At 43.8% G+C, this 15,421-nt stretch overlaps 1 protein-coding gene across 1 annotated transcript; it reads left to right on the top strand.

Moving 5' to 3' along the window:
- Positions 1-3,942: 3,942 nt before the first annotated feature.
- LOC117348987 (guanylin-like) lies at positions 3,943-13,065 on the top strand. Its single transcript, XM_033921783.1, has 3 exons — positions 3,943-4,107; positions 9,170-9,335; positions 12,841-13,065. The coding sequence occupies exons 1-3, from the start codon at positions 4,033-4,035 to the stop codon at positions 12,906-12,908; spliced, it is 309 nt and encodes a 102-aa protein (XP_033777674.1). The 5' UTR covers positions 3,943-4,032; the 3' UTR covers positions 12,909-13,065.
- Positions 13,066-15,421: the final 2,356 nt, after the last annotated feature.

Raw genomic sequence — 15,421 nt, 5'->3', positions numbered from 1 at the left:
GATTATGTACCAGCCAGACTCCTAATTCTCCTAGTCCCTGCTCTGCCCTCAAACCAATCCAATAAAAATGTATTTGTGAAGCCTGTCTGAGTCTCACACCTAACCCAGAGCTACATCAAGTTTCCTTGAAATTACTCCCTTAAGCTTTCACTCAAAAGGTTCTGAATGAATCCGTTGGGCCACCATTTTGCTGTTCACTCTCTTTTGCTTGGACTCTCGAATGAATAGTAGTGAACCCCCCGTATCCCCTCTGCAAAGTATCACAGGAGTTTGGGAGAGATGAAAGATCCATTTTAGCTGGAATAACATTTGGGAGGGAAAATGAAGGATGGAATAAATTGCCAGTACAGAAGAGCAGAAGATACAAGTGAAGTATAATACATCAGTGGGTAACGAGGGACACGAAATGTAAACAGCTGACTTCCACTGCTTTAAGGAAACTGACATGCCACGTTTATTTACACACATGACGGCAGATAAAGGCCAAGTGGCCCATCCGCAGCATCCACTATCTCCTCCTCTCCCTATTGGCTGAGGTACTTAACATTTGCATCTCCTCTTCCTATAGGCTAAGGCTCTTTACACCTGCATTTTGAGGTCATAGAGCTTTATGGTTATAGAAACAGAGAAACATGATGGCAGCTAAAGGCCAAATGGCCCATCCGCAGCATCCACTACCTCCTTTCCCTATTGGCTAAGGCGCTTAACATTTGCATCTCCTCTTCCTATTGGCTAAGGCTCTTTACACCTGCATTGTGAGGTCATAGAGCTTTATGGTTTTAAAAACACGAGGGCAGATCCACAGCATCCACTATCTCCTCCTCTCCCTATTGGCTAAGGCTCTTAACATTTGCATCTCCTCTTCCTATAGGCTAAGGCTCTTTACACCTGCATTGTGATGTCACAGAGCTTTATGGTTATAGAAACATGATGGCAGATAAAGGCCAAATAGCCCATCCAGTCTGCCCATCCGCAGTAACCATCATCTCTTCCTCTTTCTGAGAGATCCCACGTGCCTATCCCAGTCTCTGTCTCCACCACCTCTTCCGGGAGACTGTTCCATGCATCTACCACCCTTTCTATAAAAAAGTATTTCCTTAGATTACTCCTGAACCTCTCACCTCTTAACTTCATCCTATGCCCTCATTCCAGAACTTCCTTTCAAATGAAAGAGACTTGACTCATGTGCATTTACGCCACGTAGGTATTTAAAAGTCATTATCAAATATCCCCTCTCCCTCCTTTTTCCTCCAAAGTATTTGTTGTACAGGGGAGGACTCCAGGGAGGGGGGAGCCCAAAGGCAGTAGCTATGAAACAACCCCTTTGTATATCGCGCTCACACATACACACATGGGGGTGTCATGGTTTGTAAAAACACATAGTCTCTGTCAAAGCTCACTCCAGCCCAACTACACCATCCCAGCCATTTGAAGCCCTCCCCAGCCCATCCTCCACCAAACGGCCATATATGGATACAGACCATGCAAGTCTGCCCAGTACTGGCCTTATTTCTTCAATATTTAATATTATTTTCTGATTCTAGATCCTCTGTGTTCATCCTATGCTTCTTTGAACTCTGTCACCGTTTTCCTCTCCACCACCTCTCTCGGGAGCGCATTCCATGCATCAATTAAAGATGAATTTCCTTACATTGCTCTTGAGTCTACCACCCCTCAACCTCAAATTATGTCCTCTGGTTTTACCATTTTCTTTCTCTGGCATTTCAAGTATTTGAATTACAGCTATAACAGAAAAACAATTAAAGTACTGTTAATCTGGGTAAAAATAGGTTATTGCCGAATAGAATAAATTCTTCTCAAGAAGTCCCTGCAGGGGACCACTTATTCCAACTCCGAGGTCTTCGGAAATGGGTTCTCCTGCTCTGGCAGCCTTTCCAAGCTCACTGCTTAAAATCACTTGGGTGAATCTCTTCATGAAAAGGCGGTGAATAAATCCAAATCAATCAATAAATGTGAATTTATGTGATTAATGTGATTTATGTGATTAATGCTGAAATATTAGCCAGCCACAACTGTAACCTACATAATGACCACAAGATGGCAATACTGTAACAAATAATGAAGCATCTGTTAGTGTCACCATGTCCAGCTGTCTGGCATGTGAGCTCACGCCACGAACACACCCAATTTATGCTAAGTGGCCAGCCTGTACCAGTAGTTTCACAATGTTTATTTAGAAACCACTAAAGTCAGCTCTGCTTTTTCTGCCTTTGATTGTGAGCGAGGACAAATTTGACCAGCCCACCCAGCTCTGGTTTATTTCAAGGAAGGCGCTCTGATTAGGAAAAATAGAACTAGAGCCCCAGCAAATGAATGCCAAAGGCTTAAAATGTCTGAAAAATTCCGCTCCTCAAGGTCCACAAATAGGGTTGGTCAAAGTACTTTAAAAAAAAAAAAAAAAAAAAAAAATATATATATATAAATGTATATTTTAATACTTAAGTAAAAGGATAGAAAAGAACACATTAAAACATTTCATAGGAATTCTATGAGCAGCCAGTGATTAAAAAAAAGCCTAATTTGACTTTGCAAAAGGGAGCCTTACTAAGTAAAAGTAAACAGCTGGTTTTGGCTTGAGCGCTAACCGGACGTCCTCAGTGGCACCGAACATGCCTGGTTAGCCCCGGGCAAGTGAGTTAACAGCCGGGAGCTTCTCATTTTTTAACCCCAAGTGACTAAAGACCAAGATTTTGTGGCTCTCTGCTTTTGGCATGACTGGAGCTCCCTCTAATTTTGTACATGAGGGAGTGCAGATTCCCATTCTGGCTGGGATTAGGAATAGAATGGCTACAAGTGGATTGAATGTTTTTTTTACTCCATCAAAAATGACAAAGACTAGGGGACACTCGATGAAGTTACAGGGAAATACTTTTAAAATCAATAGGAGGAAATTTTTTTTCACTCAGAGAATAAACTCTGGAACGCATTGCTAGAGGTTGTGGTATGAGTGGATAGCATAGCTGGTTTTAAGAAAGGTTTGGACAAATTCCAGGAGGAAAAATCCATATTCTGTTATTGAGAAAGACATGGGGGAAGCCACTGCTTGCTCTGGATCGGTAGCATGGAATGTTGCTACTCTTTGGGGTTCCGGAATCTTTGGCATTCTGGAATGTTGCTACTCCTTGGGTTTTGGCCAGGAATTAGGGACCTGGATTGGCCACCGTGAGGATGGGCTACTGGGCTTGCTGGACCATTGGTCTGACCCAGTAAGGCTATTCTTATGTTTTTATTTTTGGACTCTCCTATGTTTTTGTAGGAATCATATTGCCCTGGGTGTGAAGGTGGAATTTTAAAAAATACGGCAGATGTTGAGACTTCGAAATCTGCTCTCCGTGACAAATTTTAGGCAGGTTATGCAGTGTTTTGTCAGGCTACGTATTCCAAGGCTGGGACCGCAGAATATTAGGCATAAAGAAAAGCAGAGAGATTGTCTTTAACTTACCCCCCTTTTACAAAACCGTAACGCACGCAGTGCAGCGGCGGTTGCAGCTCCTATGCTCATAGGAATTCTATGAGCGTCGGAGCTGCTACTGCTAAGACCGGCGCTAAAGATGCTAGCGTGGGTAAAATGGGGGTGGGGGTGGAGTGGGATTAATGTGGCAGCTGTGAGTCTGAATATTGACTCTGGGTTTCATGTCTACGGCCAGTTGTGCAAGTCAGTGCAGAAAACAGATGGTAAAAGTCTTTGAGTTTTACTATCTTTTATGGTGTTTTTGCTTCGCCTCCACCTCCAGGCTTATCATACTCTATGCCAGACCGTGCTGGATTGCAGAGAACTGCCATAGGTTCAAGCCTCGCCCTCATCTAGTTAACCATTCATCCAGTTCAGATTTGTTGGATGACGATAAGTTTGCACACCCAATGTGGTGATAAATTGGTGGCCAGATAAGGCTGTCACGTCTTTAAAAAGTTTCCCCGTGACTGCTGAAAGAGCAGGAGAGCAGAGGAGTTCAGGACAAACGTACAGAAGAGAAGATAAACAGATACGACCGAGCTGTGTTTGAAGCCATTATGAAACACCAACTTCAAGCAGCTTGCCTGGTATTTCTTCCGTTGATACTTGCTTCCCAGGCTGTGTTTGTGCAGGTGAGGTCCTGCTGATCAATTCTTTATTTCCTACTGGGGGGGGGGGGAACCTTGTAAATCTTTTATTGATTGCGAGGAGACCCAAGGCTGGCTGGAGAATCGGTTAATGGGCTTATAACATAGAAATCCATTTCTATACCGTAATACCATTAAGTTTGATGCGGTTTACAAGAAAGAATAAGGAAACAATTAACAGAAGAACAGAAGAATAGCCTTACTGGGTCAGACCAATGGTCCATCAAGCCCAATAGCCCGTTCTCATGGTGGCCAATCCAGGTCACTAGAACCTGGCCAAAACCCAAAGAGTAGCAACATTCCATCCAGAATCTCAAAGAATAGCAAGATTCCGGAATCTCAGAGAGTAACAAGATTCTAGAATCCCAAAGAGTAGCAACATTCCATAAAGAATCTCAAAGAATAGCAAGATTCCGGAATCTCAGAGAGTAATAAGATTCTAGAATCCCAAAGAGTAGCGACATTCCATAAAGAATCTCAAAGAATAGCAAGATTCCGGAATCTCAGAGAGTAACAAGATTCTAGAATCCCAAAGAGTAGCGATATTCCATAAAGAATCTCAAAGAATAGCAAGATTCCGGAATCTCAGAGAGTAACAAGATTCAAGAATCCCCAAAGAGTAGCAACATTCCATCCAGAATCTCAAAGAATAGCAAGATTCCGGAATCTCAGAGAGTAACAAGATTCAAGAATCCCCAAAGAGTAGCAACATTCCATGCTACCGATACATTAATTACCCAGGAATCAAGTAAACAAATAAGTCTTTAACTGTTTCCTAAACTATCGATAAGACCTGGAGGTCAATAGCATAATTTATTTATTTATTTAAAAACTTAATATAACGCCTGAAGTCACAGCGGTTCCCAAATAAACATATATACAGAAAAAAAAATTTAAAGAGAATTCAAATTATTCTTCAAAATAATGTCAACACATATGAAAATCAACTGTATCAATTCTTAAGTGACATATTTGAGAAGATGATACAAAAATGGCCAAACAACATTAGGAAAGATGCCGATAAGCTTTCTTATATTGCCAACCCTTGGCAGAAGGGAAAACCAACAGAGCTTGGAGAACGCAGAGAATTAGCAAAAGTGAACGAGTCCACGAGATAACTGGGCATTTGACCTGATAGTATCTTAAAACAAATGCATCTGAACTTTTTTTTTTTTTAAATTCTTATTTTCATTTTATCCATTTTGACATAACTTTAGTCAAAAACAAGAAATAATACAATACCAGTTTTAACACCTTTGAATAACAAGAGAAATCTGAAAAAACAAATGAGATCAAATAAATCATTATATCTGAAAACATCCTCCCATAAATTCAAAGACAAAAGTGAACTCGGGAATCCAATATACTGGTTTGTCTAGTTAGGGAGGAGTGCTGTGAATTCACTGAACTTTACTATTACTAACTAAAATATACAAAGGAAAATAAAGATGTGGCCGTTTGGGGACACTAACTGAAGAAGGGATTCTGAGGAAATTACACCACCTTGGCTGTTTAGCAGAAATAAACTTAGTCAACTGTTGAGGTTCGAAAAAGACATATCGTGACCTTAGAATTACAGGGTTCTAAGAGAAGTATTTTTAACTCCGATGACTTCCGGGTTCTATCTGACACGTAGATGTTACAACACTCACGATGATTTATTGCAACTTAACCGTTCCTTCATTTCATAAGAAATTACATGGTTCTAGGTACAGAAATTAGTCTATGCATGGGATTACAAGGTTCTAACTGCGAGAATAACTTTCGATACATAAGAACATAAGAACATAAGAAGCGCCATCTCCGGATCAGACCTTCGGTCCATCAAGTCCGGCGATCCGCACACGCGGAGGCCCTGCTAGGTATTCACCTGGCTTATTTTATAGCCAACCATATCTTTATATGCCTCTCTCAAGGAGATATGCATCTAGTTTGCTTTTGAAGCCTAGGACTGTCGATTCCGCAATAATCTCCCCTGGGAGAGTATTCCAGATGTCAACCACTCTCTGTGTGAAGCAGAACTTCCTGATATTAGTCCTGAACTTGCCCCCCCTTAGCTTCATTTCATGTCCTCTTGTCCGTGTCAAATTGGACAATGTAAATAGTTTTTTCTGCTCTATTTTGTCGATTCCTTTCAGTATTTTGAAGGTTTCGATCATATCCCCACGCAGTCTCCTTTTCTCAAGGGAGAACAATCCCAGTGTTTTAAGTCGATCCTCATATTCCAGTTTCTCCATACCCTTCACTAGTTTAGTTGCTCGTCTCTGCACCCTCTCCAGCAGTTTTATATCCTTCTTTAGGTAGGGAGACCAATGTTGGACGCAGTATTCCAAGTGGGGTCTGACCATTGCCCTATAAAGCGGCATTATAACTTTCTCCGATCTACTCGAGATTCCTTTCTTTATCATGCCCAACATTCTATTTGCCTTATTTGCCGCTGCCGCGCATTGTGCCGACGGCTTCAGGGTCCTATCTATCAAGGAAGATAAACAAATTGCTGACAAACTAAATTCCTTCTTTGCGTCCGTCTTTACGGAGGAGGATACCGCTAAAATACCAGAAGCAGTGAAAGTGTTTAGTGGAGTAATAGAAGACAGCCTCACCACAGTTGAAGTGGAGTTGGACCAGATATACTACCAGATCGACAAACTTAAAAGTGACAAATCCCCTGGACCGGATGGAATTCACCCGAGAGTTTTAAAGGAATTGAAGGTTGAAATCGGAGAGCTATTGCAGAAACTTGCCAATCTGACAATCAGAACTGGACAGATACCAGAAGACTGGAAGATAGCGAATGTCACGCCAATTTTCAAAAAAGGATCGAGAGGGGAACCGGGCAACTACAGACCTGTGAGTCTTACGTCTGTCCCTGGAAAGATGGTTGAAGCACTGATCAAGGATAGCATAGTCCGGCACCTAGATACACACGACTTGATGAAACCCAGTCAACATGGGTTCAGGAAAGGGAAATCATGTTTGACGAATTTACTTCAATTTTTCGAGACCGTGAACAAGCAAATTGATAGTGGAATGCCGGTGGACATAATATATTTGGACTTCCAGAAAGCATTCGACAAAGTTCCACATGAAAGGCTTCTCAGGAAACTACAAAGCCATGGAATAGAGGGAGATATACAAAGGTGGATAGGCAAATGGTTGGAAAACAGAAAGCAGAGAGTGGGCATAAATGGAAAGTTCTCAGACTGGGAGAAAGTGACTAGTGGTGTGCCCCAGGGCTCCGTGCTTGGGCCGATCCTATTTAATATTTATATCAATGACCTGGAAGACGGAATATCCAGTGAGATCATTAAGTTTGCAGACGACACAAAGCTATGCCGGGCAATCAGATCGCAGGAGGATAGCGAGGAACTCCAGAGCGACTTGTATCAGTTAGAGAAATGGGCAGATCAATGGCAGATGAAGTTCAACGTGGAGAAATGCAAAGTAATGCATTTAGGTAGTAAGAATAAGGAATACGAGTATAGAATGTCAGGCGCAACTCTGGGTAAGAGCGAACAAGAAAAGGACCTGGGTGTACTGATAGATAGGACCCTGAAGCCGTCGGCACAATGCGCGGCAGCGGCAAAGAAAGCAAACAGAATGTTAGGCATGATAAAGAAAGGAATCACGAGTAGATCGGAGAAAGTCATAATACCGCTTTATAGAGCAATGGTCAGACCACACTTGGAATACTGTGTCCAACATTGGTCTCCCAACCTAAAGAAGGATATAAAACTGTTAGAGAGGGTGCAGAGACGAGCAACGAAGTTAATAAGAGGTATGGAGAACTTGGAATATGAGGAACGACTCAAGAAACTAGGACTGTTCTCCCTTGAGAAGAGAAGGCTGCGAGGGGACATGATCGAGACGTTCAAAATGCTGAAAGGCATCGATAAAATAGAGCAGGAAAATAAATTATTTACATTGTCCAACATGACACGGACAAGAGGACATGGTTTGAAGCTAAGGGGGGACAAGTCCAGGACAAATGTCAGGAAGTTCTGTTTTACGCAGCGAGTGGTAGACGCTTGGAATGCTCTCCCAAAGGAGGTTATCAAGGAATCCACTGTGCTGGGATTCAAAGGCAAATTAGATGCACATCTCCTTATGAGAGGCATAGAGGGATATGGGTGACTAAAACTACATCAGGTGTATACCTGACTGGGCCTCCGCGTGTGCGGATCGCCGGACTTGATGGACCATGGGTCTGATCCGGAGATGGCAGTTCTTATGTTCTTATGTATCAGTACACCCAGGTCCCTTTCTTGTTCACTTTTCCCCAGAGTTGCACCTGACATTCTGTACTCGTATTCCTTATTTTTACTGCCTAAATGCATTACCTTGCATTTCTCCACGTTGAACTTCATCTGCCATTTCTCCGCCCATTTTTCTAACCGACACAAAGTTAGAACCATGTAATTCTAAGGTCACGATATCTATTCCCTTGATAGACCCATCACACATTTGCAGGGGTAGCTCAGAAGCAAACTTACTCAAGGACTGCAAACACCATCATGCACTGGGGGGGGGTACCTGAAAAACCAGGTCTGGACCTCTGATGCTGAAGGTCTGGATTTGGCCCTAACTGCAATACCCTAGGTTCTCAAAATAAGAAACTGCTTTCTTCTCTTTTGGGTCAATCGTGGCACATCTGGATACATTCTCACTATTTTTTTGAGATAAATGGAACATCCTTAGATTTAAAAAAAAAAAAACATCTTAAGCATCCATTCTCTGTCCGAATCAGTCACAAATTGTACAAGCAGCGTTGCACTTGCCGACGCCTCGTTATCTCCAGGAAATTTGTTAAGTCCAAACTATCAGCAGATAAGTTCTGCTGGTTGGGTTTCTGAGTTATAGATCTATTTGGTACTTACACTTCACCCGAGCTTATCTCTGAGGAAGGGGTGTGTGAAGGGATTTTATCTGATGGTGATGGAGCTAGTATCGGAACGTGTAAAAACCCGAAAAACAATCGTGGCTATTTCTTTAATGTGTTCTACAGCGTAACTTGGTCACCACATTCTGCTGATTTATTTTCAAACAGGATGGAGAACATAAGATTCCCCTGGAGGCTGTTAAACATCTGAAAGTTCTCTCTTCCGGATATAGAAAAAGCACCTTTAAGGATGTTTGTACTCAACCCAGTCTGCCAAAAGACTTAGTCCCGGTCTGCAAAGACAAGGATGCTGTTGGAGTCTTCAGAAGGCTCAGTGAGTATCTCACACTACCTTCTTAGCAGGTTTGATAAATTTCCTTTCTACTCCTGGAATGAACCACTTTTCAGGCAGGGGTCAGCGCAGGCAGTAGTGGGTAGCAGCTGGTTGTAGTTGATACCAACTCCCAACACATTCCAGGTGGCCAGATTAGCTCTGGAGAGCACTGGATCATCTGTGGGCTGTGATACAACCCTAAACAAAGTTACTGAGAGGGGGCAAACCTGCTGGCGTGGAAGTTACATTCCTACACCGCAAAGCCCCCCCATATCCACAACTTCCAACTACAAACCTGTAGCCAACATCCCCTTCTTCACCAAACTTGTGGAAGGCCTGATCAACGCTGCCCTTACACACTATCTGGAAAAATTCCCAACAGTTCACGAATACCAATCTGGATTCTGTACTCAGTTCAGGGAAACATGCACTAATACGCCAATTCGACTTCAGCAGCACCTTTGACCTGGTGGACCACGACATCCTACTCAGCCGTCTTGATGCCATTGGCATCTTGGGCCACGAACTTAACTGGTTCAAAGGTTTCCTAAAAAAACGATCCTATCAAGTCATCAGTGAACAAACCTACTCCCAGACATGGATCAACCCCTGTGGTGTCCCTCAAGGCTCCCCCCATCCCCCACCCTATTCAACCTATACATGTCCTCCCTAGGCCAAGAACTATCCAAGCTGAACCTCCAATCTTACATCTACGCAGATGACATCACAATCATAGTCCCCCATCTCCACACTAACAATCGAAACCAGACACTTCGTCTCTTCAATCATCAACCAAGTAGAACAATGGTCCACAAATTCCAAACTAAAACTAAACCCGGAAAACCCCAAAATATTTATGGCCTCCCTCTCCGACAATCCCGCCGAACCTTCCATCAACCTAAATGGAAGAAACTTCCCAATTGATCTTAACATTAAAATCCTAGGAGTCACCTTAGATCAACAACTGACATTCGAAGCCCACCCCAATATCCTAATCAAAAAATGCTTCTACTTACTATGGAAACTTCGCACACTAAAACCATTCTTTGATTTCACATTATTTAGACTGTTGGTCCAGTCGCTGATCCTGAGCTCACTGGATTACTGCAACATAATCTACCTAGGGTTGCACAAAAAAATCATCAAGAAACTGAGGCTAATCCAGAACACGGCCGTTTAACTAATCTTTGGCCTGAAAAAAAATCCAAACACATCACCCCATATTACAAGAAACTTCACTGGCTACCCATCGAGGCCAGAATAATCTTCAAATTCGGCTGCCTCTGTTACAAGATACTCCCACCTACCTCCTGAGACACTTCATCCTACAGGACAAACTCCGCTTCCCACACAGAACTCTCCCCCAAAGGATGCCGATTCAAAAGATTCCTCAACAAGACTCTCGCCTTCCAAGCAGGGATCTAGCGACCTCATCCTGGACTCACTAACATACCACATATTCATAAAATCACTAAACACACGCTTATTCGAGAAATTTGTCTGAACCTCCAAGATAGTTCAACACCTTCCTCTTCTTACACGTTCCCCCTCCCACCCCCTATGCTGCCCAGCCACTTAACCGTCCACCTACCCCTTCCCAATTCCAACCGATGTTAACTCGCTGTTATCAGCACCTCTTGAACTGAAAGGTATGAAGGGATATAAATAAAGCTATTATTAAACGAAGCCCTGGGATGGAGGTGGAGGTAACCCGCCTGGAGTGGCAATTACAACCCCAAACAAAAGTCTACAGGAAACTTACAGGGATCAGCCTCACGACCTTACTACCATCTTCCATTACAATGCTAAGTAATTTTGCTTAGGAATAATGTGGAATTATCCAGAAGTGACGAGGTGCAGGAGCTTTTGGGACAACACTAGAAGCATTTCTCAGCCATGAAGAAGAAAAATACATCTTTGCAAAACTTGTCCAGCCAGTGGCATAGCGAGGGTAACTGGTGCCTGGCGCGGTGGCGCCCCCCCCTGCCCACCTCTCCACCCACACTGCTCCTTCCCGACCACCCATTCCCTCCCCATGCACCTTTTTAATTTTCCAGGTGAGAGCAACAGCACAAACTTACTGCCCACGTCATGTCGGCTTTCCCTCTGACGTCACTTCCCAGGTGCAGGGCCAGGAAGTGACATCAGAGAAAGGCGACACCGACGCAGGCAGCAAGTTCGTAATGCTGCTCGTGCAGGAAAAATTAAAGAGGTACGAGGGAAGGGAAGGGGTGAACGCGTGGGGGGTGGTGGAGAGGAAGACCGGTGCCTGTGCCCGCCTCCCGTCCCCTCTTACTACACCAGTGTGTCTAGCATCTCTGGATACTTCCTGCGCTAGTCCAATACAGTAGCTTTCAATGCAGTCCTTGAGACACATCCAGTTTGTCTGGTTTGCAGGAGATTTCAAATGAATTTTAATCAGATAGTCCCTGCATGCTCTGCCTCTTTGTATGCTAATCCAGCTCATGCATATTCATTGAGGATATCTTTGGAACCAACTGGGATGAGAACAATTGCTCTGGTAGAAGAAGTGAGAGTCGAAAGAGCATCCAGTGGTCTCCTGGCCACCATGACCACTAGGGTCCAGATGCACTACACGGGATCGGTAAGACCGTCTGGGTCCACTCCGATCCAATTTTTGGCCGATTCTAAAAGATCTATTGATGCACTAAAAATTTTGCATGCAAATGATTTGTGCGGAGGTTCATCGCAACCCCTGTCTCTCCCATCTGATTGATCGCTGTGAGGCCCGAACAGCTAAGAGGCAAGGGAAGCCCTCAAACAGTCTCCTACCACTCAGCTGTTCGGGACAGAAAACCTTTTTTTAAATGGGCACAGATGCTGTGTGTGTGTTAAACACGCACAATATCTGCCCCATAAAAAAAAGACACCCCTCCCCTGCCGATGATGGCCCTCCCTGATGAACCGGCACCGGGGACCGACTCCCCCCGCGCCTGTGAAAATCAGCAGGAAGGATCCTCACTCCCTCCTGCCTTGAGAAAAAAATCCCCTACGTGAGAAAAAAAATCAGCAGAAGGGGTGCCCACTCCCTCCTGCCAATGGAGGCCCCCCATGCACCAGGCAACCCCCCAAACCATCCGGTGGCAGGAGGGAGTGGGCATCCTTCCTGCCTTTTTTTATGGAAGGGGGAAGAGGGTAGGGTAGGGGATGTTTCAGGGTGGGCTGAAAGAGAGAAAAGGGGAGAGAGAGAGGGAAGGAAGGGGGGAGAGAGAGAGAGAGAGAGGGAAGGGGGAGAGAGAGAATAAATGAGAATGAATATCCACTTTTTTGCACAATCATGGCATTGTTAATTCATTTATTTTGCATTTTTATTTTTTTGCAATAATGGAAAGCTTCTAATGGAAAAATGATGGGAGGAACGAGTGAGATTCCATTGCAGTGTGTGGGGTGATACCCCGCACGAGTGCACAGCATCATTTTTCCTCCATGTGTTATAGAAATGTCCAAGAATCCTCACCCATTCCTTCTCTCCTCTCTTGCTCAGCTGCGAAGATCAACGACGTGGATCTGTGTGAGATCTGTGCTGTGGTTGCCTGTTCTGGCTGTAAATAGGGAAGTGCTGAAGACCGAAGCAGCGATAATTCTCCTTCCTTTCTCCACGTCCGCATTTCAGATTTGCAGTGTGCAAAGATGCTTCCTCTGCTTCATTTGAGAAAGGACTAAGTCACTTTTTCTTTTTTGCCAATGTTAGATTTTTTTATGAAAAGGAAAAAAGAATCTTACTTTTTGTATATCACTTTAGACTAATTTTAAGCAATGGTCTGTTTTTATAGACTGGCATTTAAATGGACAATGTTAAAAAGAATCTGAAATGACTTCTCTGGCTTTGCAAATGTGCGTGTTTGTGTGCAGTATCTTCGTGTGGTATGGTTGTGTGTGTCTGTCTGTGAGTGCCCACTTCTGTTTACAAACCACGACTGCCTCAGCGCCCAATCCACTTCACTTTCTATTGGAAAGTGAAGTGGATCGGGCACCGAGGCGGCTGTCAAACTACAAAGCACCTGGCATTGATGGAATCCCTGCAGAACAGTCAAACCAGAGTCAAGAACCACACTGACAGCACTATGCCAGAAGATCTGGAGGACCAAGGACTGGAAAAGATCAGTTTTTGTCCTACTGCCGAAGAAAGGTGACGCCAGAAAACAGGGAAGCATGGAGAGGACTGGCCTACAGAGTATGGGACATGACTGAATGGAGAGTCAATTCAGAGCGGTTTACATGAGCTTCTGTATTGGTGTTTTTTGATCGCCTAAGTCACAATGTATAAGTTTCGTCTAGGCAGTCTCATAAAACTTTTGATTATTCCTACAGTACGACTAAGTCGGCCCACGTCCCGCCCAAATCCCACCCTCAGCACTCCTCCTATAACAGCCCTTTCAGCTCTGGGCGCACAGAGGCATTCGGAGGCCTAAAAAGTCCATGGATATGTTCAAAAACCCGTTTCAATTATCGGCACTTGGACGACCTGTCTTTTAGATCGTCCAAGTGCCGATTTGGGTGGGTTTTTAGACATATTTGTGCTTTGATTATGAGCTCCATAGACTTCAACTTGTTCAAAATACTGCAGTTAGATTCCTGTATCATTGTTCTAAGTTGGATCAGCCGGTGCTGGTGCCTCTCCTCCTCACCAGCGTCTTGCGCCACACTCTGAATCTCGCTTGTATGCTGCAGCACACAGTTTGCAACACACTAGTTTAGACACAGACCCATCCAGAAGGGGGCACTACAGCAGAAATGGCAGAACCCACAATAGCTCATGATTTATTATTTTTTTTTTTTTTACTTAGTACTGTAGCTCCAGGTGAGTTACATTCTGATACTGTAGATATTCTTCCTGTTCCTGGAGGGCTGACAGTCTAAGTCTGTACCTGAGACAACAGAGAGTTAAGCGACTTACTCAAAATCACAACGAGGCATTTGAACTCTGGTTTCCATGGCTCTCAGCCTGATGGCTCCTTCCCACTGCCTCTCTGAGGACTGAACTCAGGACCCAAAATAGACTAGACCAGTGGTCTCCAACTCAAACCCTTTGCAGGGCCACATTTGGGATTTGTAGGTACTTGGAGGGCCTCAGACAAAAAAATAGTTAATGTCTTATTAAAGAAATGAGGTAAAACTCTTTATAGTTTATAAATCTTTCCTTTTGGCTAAGTCTTAATAATAATATTGTAATTTATAGCTAAAGAGACGTATGATCAAGAAACTGTTTTGTTTTACTTTTGTGATTATGATAAACATACCGAGGGCCTCAAAAGTACCTGGCGGGCTGCGAGTTTGAGACCACTGGACTAGACTATATGGAAACAGAAAATGATTTAAGGCTCCTCCACCGCTGTAGCTTAGATAGGACCATATCTAAAATCACCAAATTGTTAGCAAGTTGAGCTATTTGGGATCTTTTTGTGGCTCTTGCACCCAGGATTTCCTCTGGACATTTGATATCTCCCATTAAAGACACTCAGAAATGTGGTGGCTTCTCTCTGTCTTGTGTTTATTATCACTGCATTTTTACATGGTCAGGATACAGAGGAGAAGCAGTGAAGGTTGTTCTGTTCTCTTAAGGAGGTTCCATGCAGTAGTAGTCGGCAAAATAAAGAACGTTCTGGCTATCTGGCGTTGGTCAGTCTGTGGCATATAGACCTATAGACTTTGACTTTGCGTCATGTCCCCTGTGGATTCCCACTCAGATTTACCTCCACAGAGGCCATGGGGAAGACCAGCCCTGGATAATGGGTGAGAGGTAAAGGGTCAAGAATATGATATACCGCCTTTCTGTGGTACAACCAGGTACTTTCTCTGTTCCTAGTAGGCTCGCTAAGTTCTGTACCTGTCAAAAGACTTGGCCAGTGTCGTAAGATTCTCACACTTCATGGAAACGTGGGACAAGCACGGTGAGCTCTGAGGGAGAAGAAGGGTTACAGAGACTGGGTCATTGGTGAGGATGGCAGGCTGTAAGGGCCGTCTGGTGGTTTTCTGTCATCATGTGCTGTGTTTCTAATTGATCAGGGTCAGATCGGAACTGCCTTGGAATGACGGCCTTCAAGCTCTCAAGCTTCAAGGGCTGG

This window comes from Geotrypetes seraphini, chromosome 15 (assembly GCF_902459505.1).
Source record: "Geotrypetes seraphini chromosome 15, aGeoSer1.1, whole genome shotgun sequence".
NCBI classification, from domain to species: domain Eukaryota; kingdom Metazoa; phylum Chordata; class Amphibia; order Gymnophiona; family Dermophiidae; genus Geotrypetes; species Geotrypetes seraphini.
Note: the sequence above shows the minus strand (reverse complement) of the source record. Positions and strands in the feature narration are given on the sequence as shown.